This window comes from Pieris brassicae, chromosome 10, assembly GCF_905147105.1.
Source record: "Pieris brassicae chromosome 10, ilPieBrab1.1, whole genome shotgun sequence".
Taxonomy (NCBI): Eukaryota; Metazoa; Arthropoda; class Insecta; order Lepidoptera; family Pieridae; genus Pieris; species Pieris brassicae.
In genome coordinates this window covers 16,849,187-16,864,719 of record NC_059674.1, presented here as the reverse complement: position 1 = coordinate 16,864,719, position 15,533 = coordinate 16,849,187, and the positions used below count along the sequence as shown (strand labels likewise).

The window sequence follows — 15,533 nt, the reverse complement described above, 5'->3', positions numbered from 1 at the left end:
AAAAGGTTAAATATCACTTAAATTGTGATCATCATAATATTGGTACTTTTAAGGGGTACATAATATATGTAATCTTAAAAACATAACTAAAAAAGTAATTTGTTTGATATTTGGTTTATTTTCTGTATATAATTCAGTGATTGTTAAAATATTGGAAGATATCTCTGTGTTAAGGTTCGTCAGCTCCGGTCTACGAAGCAAAGAGAGTAAAGCATAATAGGATGGTTACCGATAAAAAATGCAACAATCTATTAAACATGTAATATAAATAAATACATCAATAAATTACTTATTATTCTCTTGTTCAGTCTTCCGTCTAGTTGGGGTTAGTACGGCCTTGACAAGTCCTGACACTGGAGACTCGACGAATAGGTAAAGTGACACTCCGAGTAGGTACGATGTGAAAATTGATGAATGTAGCAACACCGACTATAATTAAAACAATAACATCAATTTTAGGAAACATAAATCTTTCTTTTTTTTTTAAATGTAGAGGTAAAATGGAACTATTAAATTGGGATTAAAAAAACCTCTTCTTTCGTTTTCCGTTTTACGTTCTTTATCAATCAATTGTGTGACAAATAGATATATCATGACCACATCGCGCTAAATTATAATACTTCCATAGATATAGCCTTTCGTGGATCTGCAGACAGTTAAAGGCGCAATTAAAGAATAAAAATATTGGTGCAGCACGTTCAAATTTGGGGTAGATGTCTTTACTACGATACTTCTTAAAAATTTAACTCATTACAACATTATAACATACCACATAAAAGTCGGAGACGTACATAGGCCTCATCTGTATTCCCAGCAGACATCGCTGGAACAAGGTGTGTACAAGAAAGGCGCTGTATGAAATCCTTCCCATCCATGTAAATCCACGCCATTCACAAACAACACGGTACACATCTGAAAATTAACATAATATGTGATAAAACCATCATGGTGAATGGCCACTGAAAGATTTCCAAGGAAATACGACCACGCAATAGACTAGGCTGGTTAGGCATTTGCTTGTTCCCTTTGTCAATAAAGTTGAAGATGGAGTCGTAAAAGCTTAGTCACAAATACGTGATAAAACTTCGCTATCGATATACATTGATATGAATGAAGCGGTCACATGCGTACTTTTACCAAACAATGGAGTTATTGACGGTTTTATATGTGATGGCGCTAGATTGAGTATTGTTTTTATTCTAAGCTTGTCAATCTTTCGACGCAATTGAGAAATCCACAGTTAAATGCATAATTCGGGATAACGTAAAAACAGTACCACATATTAAATTACTTCTATTGTATTAAATTTGTCTAGGAAATCCAGTCGTGCGGAATTAAAATATGTAAATACAGCTGACGGAATACTGACAATACACATAGGAAAATGTTCAACCAAAGATTCAACTTGACAAAATATCAATCAAAACTAAACTACGTATCTAAAACTATGACAAAAAGTCAATAAACGAATTACAATTAATTTCTTTATAGTTCTTGTTGCGGGGTAGATTTAATTCAATCATTGAATAGAAAACTAAATCCAACTAAATCAACGAATAAAATTCACTTTCGCAAGCAATTTGAAGAAAATCTAACATAACTTATAATTAATTATTATAAGACCTTTCACATCTGCATGGAACCAACAACAGAGTTAGTGCGGTTAAAAAGCTAAAGCATGCAAATACAGAGGGGTCCAGGCCAGACCGAATGGGATAAAATCATATCCTGGAGGGAGGATATGATTTTGTCCCATTCGGTGTCATGGGCCGTGGCCCCTGGCCCGTGGGGTTCTATAAGGCTCTTTAAGGACGGAAATAGCGAAAAGGTAAGTCGACATCACAGGAGACCGAAGAGCTGGCAGCTACCTTGGACAAAGAATTAGTCTAGCTATTCAAAGTGGTAAACTGCCAGTATCTTCGGAACCTTGCCTATACTCCTTTTTATAATATGTTTTAGTTATTGAAATGAAACTTCTTTATCGGCGTTGTAAAACGCGTTTACGCGTCACATTTTCCGTTACGCGCCATCTTTTTCTTGTCCCTACCACGGTTGATTCGAAGAGATTCGAAGCCATTAATAACAAAAGTATATAATAACAATAACGATAGCAATAATTCTATTACAATTAATGAAATAATAAAAGCCTTTGGTTAAACTTTATCTTATTTAACTTTATTTAACCAATTTCTGTAATGCATATAGTAGATCATTTTTCTTAAAGAAGTTTAACTTCTTACGTGTGTACACTAACTAGAATACGCACACATTTGATTTGTTGATATAATATTTTTTAAGGATGTTAGTATTAGAATCAAGATATATTATTATTACGTTGCTTAATTAATAATTCTCTTTTGTCAATGCAATATGTCATATGTAATTTAGGGTGATATATGTATATATGACTCCAGTGTAGTGTGGATGCCCATAACTTTTAGGCTCTTTGAGTAGGTATTTGACCCTTCCTAAATTTAGGAATTCCTTTTAAGCTACACAGCAGGCAGTTAACATAATATAAATTTTAAGGAGTACCTTTTACTTTATAATACTTACTGTCGTATTTAAAGAAACATCCTACCATGAATATAGTCACAAGGGTTTGGAAGACGATTTTGTAAAAAGTAGCGTATATAGTTTTGAACAGTTGGGAGGGCTCCAGACCGTCAATGTAGAAAAGTCCACCGGATAGAATGATAACAACACCACTTGGAAATAAAAGCCAGAAAGCCCAGAGGTAGCTCTGAAAAAATAATTATACGACAAAAATTAAACATACAAAGTAATAATAATAATAATTAAAAATTAATAAATAGATAATAAAAAGCACAAGCTAAGCTAAATTTTTAGTTTTAGTTAAATAATATAATTAGTCAATAATGAGAATTACCCTGTATTTGGAGAAATCTTTTTTCTCGTTCTGCCATTTATAAGTGAGTATGGCGGCGATGAAACCTAGTACATATGATGACATGTTTGTGTGCCCTGGTATGTATACAGCTTTGAATGTCGGATTCGTGCTGTATAGCTTACGATATGATCTGTAAAAGATAACCTTATTTACTTCTAAAAACCATTTACGGACATTTGGATGTATAACGTAATGGATTACCCACTGAGGTGAGGTATTAATCACCCGTATTTTGAAATCAATAGTGATGGCGATTCCAAACCCGATATACTATGTTACGTTTTGGTACCGCCAGATCAGCGCTTGTGACACCAGCGTTATCATACAATGTGCATAGATAAGCGTTGGGACGGTAATAAAAGTTACGTAGTGCCAATGCACATCAGAAGCATCCGTAACTGATGAGGGAATCAATCATGTATAACAATTATGTCTCACTTGTTAATATATGCCAAACATTTATACCATCACGTCGGGATACTAGGGACATATGTAATAATCTGTGGTTAGTCCTAATTGTACATACTTTGCATCAATTGGGGACCGAATTACGCTTCCCATATATGTATGATGATTGTAATCCATCAAAATCCTTAAATTGTCAGCAGTATGTTGGACAGCTTATAATTGCATTAACAATATAACGATTACGTTACTGCGTCTGTGTTTTATACTTACTCCGGCGTCTGCATGACAGTAGCATCTAGTTTCTGGTAGTATGTGATCGATGCTGTGATGACCATAGACATGATGAACATCAGCCATATTGCTATCGTTCGAGAGCGAGGTGTCCGGGCTATTACCAGCACGAGAAGACTAAAACAGAACAGCTGCGTGTCGGCAGCTAGATACCTAGATATGTATGATTTCATTAAAAAAAAAAATTATTTATTAATTTTAAATATTTTATTAATTTTAAATACTTTATAAATTTATACAAAACGTCGGTATAATCTTTATTAATTGCTTTTAGCAAGTATAAAAGGAAAAGATGAACACAAATCAGAAGGATAGACCAGATTAAGATAACAGACACTAGGCAGAAAGTGACAAGTGTAGACTAAAATATCGACGATTCCTTCTTCTAATGATGACGGTTTCGAGTCAGTACTTGAATTCGTGTATGCAGTGGTATTAGTTATTTCGACTATGTATTTGCGTGTTGTTCCCACGAGAATGTAAGTGCGTGCTAATATTTCACCATGCCTCCTGCTGATAGAGGATCTTTGACAATCCGAGACAAATCTTTGTGTTTAATTAATTTTATTATTATTTATTACTTAAGATGTCACGTGGAACATGGTGTAATGGTTGCAGCTCCTTCCAAACATTGTGTAATACAAAAGAAGTTGGCGATTAAAAAGAGTGGCGGAGAGTTTATTGCCAGTTCTTCTCTTTCGTTCTACGCCCTTGATTTGAGAACTGGCAGTAAATATAAAGTATTCATAAGTGTACATTGTGTTACCTATATGAATAAATTATTTTTGACTTTGACAATTTTCTGTGTTTGGACTATTCCTTTCCTCATGAATGTTAAATAACTCACCAAGATTGTGGCATACAATTGCTGTCGCTATACATGTAATTGTTGCTGAGTAACTCACCAAGATTGTGGCATACAATTGCTGTCGCTATACATGTAATTGTTGCTGAGTAACTCACCAAGATTGTGGCATACAATTGCTGTCGCTATACATGTAATTGTTGCTGAGTAACTCACCAAGATTGTGGCATACAATTGCTGTCGCTATACATGTAATTGTTGCTGAGTAACTCACCAAGATTGTGGCATACAATTGCTGTCGCTATACATGTAATTGTTGCTGAGTAACTCACCCAGATTGTGGCATACAATTGCTGTCGCTATACATGTAATTGTTGCTGAGTAACTCACCAAGATTGTGGCATACAATTGCTGTCGCTATACATGTAATTGTTGCTGAGTAACTCACCAAGATTGTGGCATACAATTGCTGTCGCTATACATGTAATTGTTGCTGAGTAACTCACCAAGATTGTGGCATACAATTGCTGTCGCTATACATGTAATTGTTTATGTAAAGTATGTTTGTCCACCATTTATTGCGACAGGCATCGGCTTCACTGGTCACAGTAAGCTGCCATAAGGGACCGTCTCCGAAATAAGGTACGATAAAACCAATAGTCCCGATGAGAAGAGCGTATGTAGGTGTCAATCTGAAATGATGCAACGGTACACTTATGCATCAGCATTAAAACGAAATGAAAGTTAAGTTCGTTTAAATTTTTACATATAAACTTTTTCAATAAGTTTTGCGGATTTTGACAACAATTAATTTTAATGTATTCGGTTTGGATAAATTCAAAATAGTCATTCAAAATAAATGTTTACAGCCATAAATGTAAATATTTTAAAATGTATACACTAAAGAAGTAGTATTTTTAATAATATTACAATAAAGAAATAATACGCATGTGAAAGTTATATGAAATGAACAATAAATTTGCGACAATTTATTAGCAGGCGCATGTCAATAACAAAAAACATTCTCGATTTTTTTTAATGATGTTGATTATTCTTATATATTCTTTCTATTCTATAAAAAAATTCGCATAGCCCTCAACTACAATCTATATATTAATATATGTTAATTTATCTACTAGTATAGTTTAAAAACAAAAATACCATTTATGAATCCGTTTTTTTTAAATTTATTTATACAAATTAGGTACGTTACAAAATGCTTCATGAATTTCGTTTAATGCTTTATGAATTTGGTACTAGCATATTATAGCCTTGTAAACATTTTATGACACAAAATAGATCTTTAGGTATTTAGTCAATAATAATTGCCAGGAAATACAAAAATGTATTAGACAATAATTTGCGCCGTAACGATTTATATACTAGTTCGGCCGCCGTAAGTAGGGGTACCAAGCCTGTCACTAAGTATCTTTGGCTTGTATTATATTTTTTATTATATGTGCAATAAAGCTTCTTTAAATAAGTTCACATTTCAAGTTACTTGGTAATAGACGAATAATTTTATTCAATTGAATACTTATATAGACAAAGACAAGAATAGTAAACTTATAATTAATCTTCATATATACCTGATCCATCGTAATAAAACTCCTTTGGGAAAATCGATCCATGTAATCTCATGGTTCTCGGCGTGGATTAAGAAATTGTACACGAGTAGAAAAGCAGACATAACAAAGAAGGTCATTGTTACCAATGTACCATTGAAGAGGAGCTGCTTAAGTGGATCGTCATAGGCCTGAAAAACGGAACAATTTAATTTTAAACTTTCGGGGTTTGAATGTAAAATTACCTTCAAGGTCGTCGCTACTTGCCTCAACCTTTCTCCTTTAGATAACGTAGGAAATATATTTTATAACCAATTTGTCAAAAATTATTTTAATATAAGTTAGTTGGCATGTATTATTGATTGTACAATCAAGAACAGGTTGATGTTTTTCTTGCTTTATGCTCCCGTCGTCTGTACCTACTTCTACTGGTGCCTTTGATAAAATTACTACAATTTACGAGTTATATTTTGATTATCGGTAATCATAAGAAAACTATTGCTCACGTTTTTCAAGCTAGTGCCGAGTCTACAAATGACTATATTTATAAGAAAAAAATATACGCAGAATGGAATCACACATTGCTGGAGGAGAAGAGTATATAGAGCCAAGTGAACATAACATTTTCAGTTGATAAGTAGTTGGTATTTTTAAAATACATGTATTTTTTAATCACAATTTAAATACAATTGACACCGTCAGACCCGGAAATATTTTGCGTTATGATAAATAAATTTACCTTTTCAAAGTAAAGAGGATTTTCAATATACGTAAATGCCAAAGTGAGAGCAGTGTGTGAGAAAATGACGCACACCATCGTCATAGATCTGAAAAAAAAACAAAAGGTGTCTATTTGAATTACTGCTATATAGGATTTTCTAATCTTAAGGGTTGAAAGCTTTTCAATGACTTAATTGATTTAAAATTAAAAGTTTAACTTTTAAAGTATTGGTTTAATCGTTTATATAAATTCTATGGTTTTCTATATAAATGTTAAAGAATAGGAGTTAAGGAGCTTAAGGAGTTTTCATTCCAAGTCCGCAATCACATGCTCGTATTGCGAACGTTAACATCAAAGTCAAAACACCTTTATTCATTTGGGTAAACAAATACACTTATCAACGTCAGAAAAGAAGTGAAATTAATTCTAAATTTACATTCACTACAGGCTCAGCAAGTCAAGGGCATAGAGCAGGCAAGAAGAACTGGTAAGAAATTTTCCGCCACTCTTTTTAATCGCCAAGTTTTGAGTCATACAAATTGTTTCAACTGGAGCAAATCATTCCCAAGGATTGATCCTATCATTTAATTATTTGTCATATTTATAAAAAGATGTATTTACGCTTAACGAGAGCTTTGAATCTATTTAGTGATAATTCAACGTGGGGTAAATTATCAGCATGTCTTACCCCAATAATCCACAATACCTGGCACAGAAGGCTGATCACCTACTTGTCTAAGCTTCTCAATAATCAAAGCAACTGATGAATCTGAAGCCATGTGGTGAATTATTCGTATTACCTCAAACCATTGATTGCTTTTAGCTTGTTCAATCTTTCATCTGAACCCTTTCCGCTCGGCGCAATCATTCTTTTCCAATTTCTTTTTAAGGAGAACGCTTGTAAATATTTGTTTCCTGAAATGTATATATTAATGTGTTATCCCTCTACAGAATCTTAAATAAGCGTTTTATATCATTTGTTCCTTCACAAAATTTTTAAGAAAAACGATTTATATGTGTCTCTATTTAGTACTGTTATTTGGTAATATTATTCGAAATTTGCTACTTGCAAATCTCCAATTCCCAATTCACTCGACGTCGCCGAGGACGATGTCCATTAATAGATAATAAATCTACAGAAAGTGTTGGTAAATATTATAATAAAATATGCTGAGACATATAAACATATTGAGATTATCATCATTAACGGCCCCTGGAGAGCGTAATGGACATAGACACGCGTTCCTAGTGTTACATTTATCAAACATACTATTACTACTATTTGAGATTTATTATATTTATCAGTAGCATTACCTGTTCTGTTTTCATCTTTAGATATAATTGTTTCATAGAACGTGCCAATCATATTCAATAGTAATACTAGACCGTAAACGCTAATAATAGCGAAAGTGCCATAGCCAATTACTTTCTTATCATCTTTCCTTTTACAATACTGTAATGTTGACAATTTGGCTTCAATCCCATAGTTTTTCCATATTGTTTCGTTTAGGCATGCGCCAAGGGTTGCGTTCAGGTCCACAGTCTTATTAAAATGTTCTATATGGTCTTTACACGTCCTTGTAACGCACACACCTCTATGTATTTGTGTGTGATTGTAATGCTTCTTTGTGTGCGCTGAATATTGCTGAAATTTTTTGAATCGTGAGTTTTTGTTCAGCCACGATGGCCTTTTCGAAAACCAAGCAAAAATACCTAGCAGAAACTTTTCGAAACAAGTTAGTATGGTATGAATCTTTAAAGTCAGGTTCATAACTTATCAGCGGTCCGTGGTGTACAAAGGGACCCCGTTGTCATTTCGGTTAATTAATCAACATGCATTATAAATTGTTGAACTTATTAATGTTATTTTTGCCTAACTAAAGAAGTATATTCATAAAAAATAATTGAACTATTACCATAAATTTATTTTGACCTAGACACCTTGACGTAGCATTCGTATTAATATCATTATTTATAATTATTTTAATACAAGTTAATTGTCTATGGAGTAAATAACTATTTACCGTTAACTGCATGTCATTTAAACAAGTTACAATGATTTACAACGAGTTTTACACTTGATATATTTTATACTAAAGACGTGTTATTTAATCATTACCGAAGATCCGATAAAATATCTCAGTATTACGCTGTTAGCACGGTTTCTAGTCGATTATTGATGACTTCCGACCTTTCATTTCACGCTTTTGTCTTTGAAGTATAATTTTTCAAACGCATGCTCTTTTTAATGCCCCTACCTCAATAATATTGATTCTCCGGACTATTAAAATAAAATAAATCAACGACGCTACAACATTTTTAGGTCTCATCTCTCATCATCATTTGTCAACCTACTCGTAATAGGCAAGTAGGTGATCACCCTTCTGTGCATGACGCACGCCGTAGTCTTTTTGGGTCTAAGGCAAGCCGGTTTCCTTACAATGTTTTCCTTCACCGTTTGAGCGCATGTTAAATACGCACATAGAAAGAAAATCCATTGGTGCACAGGGGGCTCGAACCTACGACCTCAGGGATGAGAGTCGCATGCTGAATGCAACAACACTGCTCTTCTCCGGACTATTACTTCTGTATTTATGTAATCATATATTTTCCTTTTATTAGTTAAATAACATCTAATTTTCAATGAAGTTTTCGAGTCCTCATAGTAACGGTAAAATGGCGATAATATCGAGACGATTTAAATTTCAAGTCAGTGATAATTTATTAAATTTTACCTGAATTAAATGCATCAGAGGAGACCGAGATCTGGAGAATAGATCGAAGTCCGCGATACAGTAGGTGCCCTCTGCTTCTGTCATGCAGGCGTCATAATCATCCATCTCATACAACGGTGGCATTTTGAAGTAATCAGTTTCTGAAAATAGTTTTTGCTCATTAGAATCTTGCTAGCCAGTATGATTGATTCTCAAAGGTATCTTTACAAAACCGTAAAATCACAAAGCCATAACCTACAGACATTTTAAGAATAATCATTACATTCATCCTGCTGAGACATCTCTGTGATTTCAAGGCATTTTCAAGAGGCTAATTAGATACTTATGAGAATATATTATAGAAAGAAAATACATAAGAATGCGCGCAGATCCATACAACTTCATCGCAATCCAGTAGCCCGCAATTGAGGAGTTATATAAAGAAACAAATAAATATCTCAAAATATCTTCTTTTGCAGGTCTACGGTAAACGGAAAGTTTTATCTCTGGTATGATTCCCACGTTCGTTATATTAGATCTTTACATATCAAATTGGAGATTTCTATGAACATTTTAGAATGTAATTTCCATTTTTTCTATTGTAACTATTCAAAGTACCAGCCCAAATTCAGACACGTATCATATACAATTAAATCTGTAAATTCTTGTTATATAATGTCTTATAACATAGGTAAAGATCTCTTATTTAACCGGGTTGATGACGTAGTTCATAACTTTATAGCTAGATAAAACAAAAAACTTTGAATTTATGTTTATGTTGAAGTAAGTTAAAACTGTTTGAGAGCAGTGTTGGCCCAGTTGTTACATTGAACTCAACCCTGAGGTCGTAATTTCGCATTACAGGTACTCCAATGGATTTTTATTATTATGCAATCTAACACACGTAGGTAGGGGGAAGGAAAACATCATAAGGAAATGTTAAGCGTCAGACTCAAAAAGCGTCGGTGTGACGTAGCGTCCAGGCACAGAAGTTTGTTCACCTGCTTGCCTGATACAAGAGGAATTAAGACATAGATAAAGAAAGCTGGCCAATACTAAGAGTTGCTTTATTCTAGTGAAGCATATCGGATATAATGTTAAAAACTATTCTTATAAATATCTGATAACAAAACGGCATTTTATTACATTAGAGTTTACTATAAGTGTTAATTGTTATACTTCGTTGCATAAGCTTGTACAATGACAAGATTAATTACAAGGGACGTTCTTTTAAGGCGATATCTTGCAGACCGTCCACTTCCCTCAGTTTATAAAGTAGATACTTTGTATTCTACAGAAAGCATTCCAAATTCATTTTGTTTTATTTTCCTCAAAGAATAAGGCCACAAAAGTGTAACCTTGGCAAGACTTGTCTATGTGCGAATATTACCGTCTATTTTTTGTGTCACCAAATATCTAGTCACGTAGTTTTAAAAAGTAAACAACCGTCACCATAGACGTATACGTTAAACGTGTTATATATTATATAATTTATAAACTAGGGTTTTAGAATAAATAAATAAAAATTAAATAATAACATTATAGAAATTAATTGTAATGTAAGACAAAGTAATTAATAAGTTGGCATAAAACTCAAATAAAAAGATATATGTTTATTATGAATTATAAGATACGGGTGTCACTTATTCCTCGTCATTAAATTTGAATCCGTAGACATCCCTACTCATCGGCAAAGACAGGGTGTAGGCCGAGAGAAAAAGCCGGTGTAAAAACTCTCGGTACTCTTTTAAAATAGCAAATCATCATTCAAAATGACTATGGCAAACAACACTTATTTTAAAACAAATATCACAAATTCATTAGGAGTTAAAAACCAAACATTTTTATAAGTAGGTAATGTTGGCTAATTTTGCCAAAAACGAGACTAAATAGCAACGGCGAAGGTTCTTTGAAAACTATCCTCCAGATTACAAACACAATTTCCCCTATGGGATCAATTATCAAATCCATATCGATTGACACCTTAGTAATGTTTATCGTCTATGGTTGAGTATTTCCAACATAAAGATGCGCTAAGTCAACTATCGCCTAAACAATATTTTTTTTTTCAAATAATTAAAAACGCCGAAAAGGGTTTGGGAGTGCTTCACATCTGATCCGTGATATTGGCCTTACGACTTACTTAGTATTATAAATATTAAAACTAATTTATGTAAAATACTTACTTCGATAATATTTTTTTTCTCAACATTATTTTTTCTCTTTTTGTTTAAACTTGAAACAAGCAAAAACTTAATCTTCACATGACGTCAAGATTAAAAGAATAAAATAATAAATTAAAGAACATTCCCGACTTTAATATAATTTTGTAATTTGTAAAAATTGTATACAATACATATGTATTTATGTACAATTAGCAAAGCAATCTTGGCGTGACTCCGAGGATTTAAACACTAACACAGACACGGCCCACGCTTATCTCTCACCTACACTCTCAAATATATGAGTATACCCATTCACACAAGCACAGATTCACGATTACTTAATGTAATTTAAGACTTGTGTTCGATTAGTTGTAACTCTAAAACTACTTTTTCTCAAAAACTGTTTTAAGCATGTACCTAATTATTATTTAGTTACCCACAACACAGGGACTTCCTAGTGTGGGATATATGAATTTTATCACACCCTATTTGTCATGAATAGATACGTTATTTACTATTATTTTATAATTTAATAGAATTCGGGCAGCATGGTTACTATTTAGGCTGTTGATGTAGGTTCTGCTCTACGATTTATAAACAAACATTAACTTTGTACGGTAATTTTTTTTAACGTTTCCTAAACATCATTGTACTGATTGTGAGACAAGGAATTCTATGTCAAGTCTTTTCAAAACGGACTTTCGCCAGTGGTCTTCAAGTTGCAGATAATTTTTAGCTGCCTTTAATTAAACAAACTGCAGTGCGAGGGAGGTTTTTGCACATGAAGCACCATACATTTTAAAATATCAAAACTCTTGAAAACTTTTCAGATAACTACCAAATTATTAAACATTTTAATACTTAACTAACTTTATTTTCTTACGCATGCCAGTTTACAGATGTTTTTGCGTTATTTTAAAGGTAAAGGTAGAGATCTCCAAATCTCCCTTTTTGGTTTGGTGCATCATAAAATTATACTTAGTACCAATATTATACGAAAAATTATTTCTTAAAAATTGTTGTGCGTGTGTTTATAATATTATTTTATTCGATTTTTGTAGCCATAACAGCAATTAAAATGAAACAATTAAACTAAAATTTTGAACATTGAACATCTTTGCAATGTCATACGTACATGTACTAGTAGAACTCACCATTTAAGCTATATATCACGCACGCACTCCGCCCAAAAAACATAAACAAAATAAACACATGTAACATGTTGTCACTAGAATAATGCACGTATACTATAACCGCTGGTCGCTGTTACTCTAAAGGAAACCCATTCGCTAAACGCAAAGCATTTTGTGTCCTTATGATTTTATACGCAACGCATCCTATGAACTCCGATGAAGCATACCAGGTACACACTGTTTAATGAAGGTGAACGAATTATACGTATTACTTAATACATTATATTCATTATTGAAATTATTGATATTTCTTCTCATTAAGCTCCTACTTATTGATACAATACATATATCACTCGTTATCCATTATCTATCTGGATATTACATTTACCGTCTATGCTATGTATAGAAACAATTGTAGGCATTTAATTTATAAATATCATTTCTCGTTTCTCATTCAGGATATAATAAATTTTGCCTAGATAACACCAATTCGTAATCTAGGTTTAACATCAATTTAACTAACGGCCACACTCGGTATGATTCTAAAACGTAGATTAAGTACGGTATTTGTTACCATGGTTACTACTGAACTTTTTTATTTACTTCAGTCGAATTTAAATTGAAAACATACATATACCTTCAAAGACTTAATACACTTAGATATTATTTAAAACAATTACACAATAAACTGAAAAATACTACTAAGTAACTAAAGCCAAAGTAATTAAAAGAAAACTAGAAGAAAAGAAAAGAGTAATTAAAAGGAAACAAGAAGAGAAGATAATGTAATATAGTACAATTTCTAAACAACACAATGTGTATGTTACCTTCTCATGAGTGATGTGTACTCGGCATTATAACGAATGAATTAACGTCAAAAAATTTAAAGAGATTATTGCTATCGGATTTAATTTTTTATTCGTCGCCGAATAATTTAAGACTATAATAATTTTTTTCCTCAGTTTAAATATGAAGGTTTTCTTCATATTTATTTGAAAAGTCCACTTCCTTATTGGCTGATATTAGTAGCTGGCCTGTTTTCTCTACTATGCCAACTAACTAACTAGGTTAGAGTATTTTCATAATATTCAACATATGTTTTATAAATATATTTTAAAAAATCGAGGTTTTCGACCGTATCCACCAACAGTTATTACTTTTTAAGGCAGGTAAATATGTATCCAGGGAATAGGGTCTGAACCCTGAACCTTTTTCCCAAGTAATTAAATTGTAATTATGTTTGCATATAATAAAGATTCTTAACTCTAAAGTGAATGTAATCAGAGTCAAATATTAAGAGAGAGAGAGAGTCTGGGAAGGTAGGAGTGCTACATCTCTAACCTAATCCGTTTAACCAATAACTGTCAGATCGATCGGGCGATCAGTTGCTCAATTTGTCCCACAACTATAAAAAAACCTTTTCTATTTTTACAGGTTATTTCTGTCCAGTATTAGTAGACGACACATCCGCGACACGCTACTCTTTTACAATTTTCTTTTATATTCATGTTTTTATTTTAAGCAAATATGATATTGTCAACTATAATATATACTTCTTCATCTTTACTTTGAAATTTAATGTACAAAAGCGATTATTAAAATGTATTACTATGATGACCAACGAAACATTGTTGTCTGTAACCAATATTTCTAATATATATTGATATAGTTTTCCGCCATTCGTGGTTTTTGTTAGTCGTTGTAGAGTCTAATGTAAGCGAGAACGATATATATTTATACATTTGTAGATTCAAAACCTTTCTGCGTTAATAATATTGTTTCATCTCTAAACTGATTTTGAGTGTGTAGCTTCTGTATAATTTTGTCACAGCTATAAAGAATTCTAAATTTATCATGAGTTCATTAAAGATGCAGAACGGAGGAAGAATTAGAAGCAATGAACTCAAGAATACTTCTTAGCGAGCAGATTAACTTTTGTTAAGTTTAAAGTTTATTGGAGAACTGGGAAAACTGGATGCATCTGGATGGAATAGATACGTTTTTTTTTCTGTTTGTAACTGTTAAGCATGTGGAGGAAGGAAGGTGCTGCTCATCCTCCAGTCTAAAAGGAATTAGACTGGGGACAAAGTCGAGAAATTGTGAAATGCTAAGCGGTCGGAATAATTTCATTTGCGCGATTGGGGTTTGACGTCATGGAAGACGCCGTAGATTGTACTTGTCAGTACAGTACTCAAGAAAAGATTATGACTTAAAATATGTCGAGTCTTTGAAATAATAGTCAGTAACAAACACTCAGCAGACACTTACTTTACATATATGGAGAGAAAACCATGAGCACGGAATTATTACAACCAAACTAGTTCAGACATCTGTTCCTTATTCTAGTAACTGACTTAGATTTAATTTAATGTACGCAGGATTTAGTGTTAGGAAACTTCAGCTATTATACAAACATATAAATATGTATTAAGTGTGTTTCATGTGTTTTATCTGTTGTTTAAAGAAGTTTATTTTCATTAAAAACTTACATGTCACTTACATAAGATTATGATTACTAGATACATTATTAAAAATCTGAAAAGTAAAATATATCACGCCATTGAAAGGGCAATACACTTGCGAGCCCTCTGGCATTGAGAGCGTTCATCAGCTGACCTGCTGCCCGTTTGCCCCCTGTTCTATAAAAAAAAGCTATCGTCGTACACTGCAATGGATTCTCCATCTACAAAAATCTTCGCAGGCGTATTCGAAACAGGTCATGTGTGTGCCTGGGTATCCGGAAGCTATATCCAGGACCTCCTCGGTTAAATAATATGCTCTAGTTCCGACTAAAACTGGGAATAAGACTAAAACTAGCAC

General features: G+C 32.9%; 1 protein-coding gene across 1 annotated transcript; it reads right to left on the bottom strand.

Moving 5' to 3' along the window:
- Positions 1-254: 254 nt before the first annotated feature.
- On the bottom strand, positions 255-12,869 carry LOC123715312 (nose resistant to fluoxetine protein 6-like). Its single transcript, XM_045670273.1, has 12 exons — positions 12,735-12,869; positions 9,437-9,576; positions 8,016-8,346; positions 7,502-7,616; positions 6,720-6,807; positions 6,005-6,171; positions 4,922-5,107; positions 3,590-3,763; positions 2,891-3,041; positions 2,557-2,743; positions 770-912; positions 255-429 (listed from the first exon to the last, which is right to left on the bottom strand). The coding sequence occupies exons 1-12, from the start codon at positions 12,799-12,801 to the stop codon at positions 286-288; spliced, it is 1,893 nt and encodes a 630-aa protein (XP_045526229.1). The 5' UTR covers positions 12,802-12,869; the 3' UTR covers positions 255-285.
- Between the last annotated feature and the right edge of the window lie 2,664 nt (positions 12,870-15,533).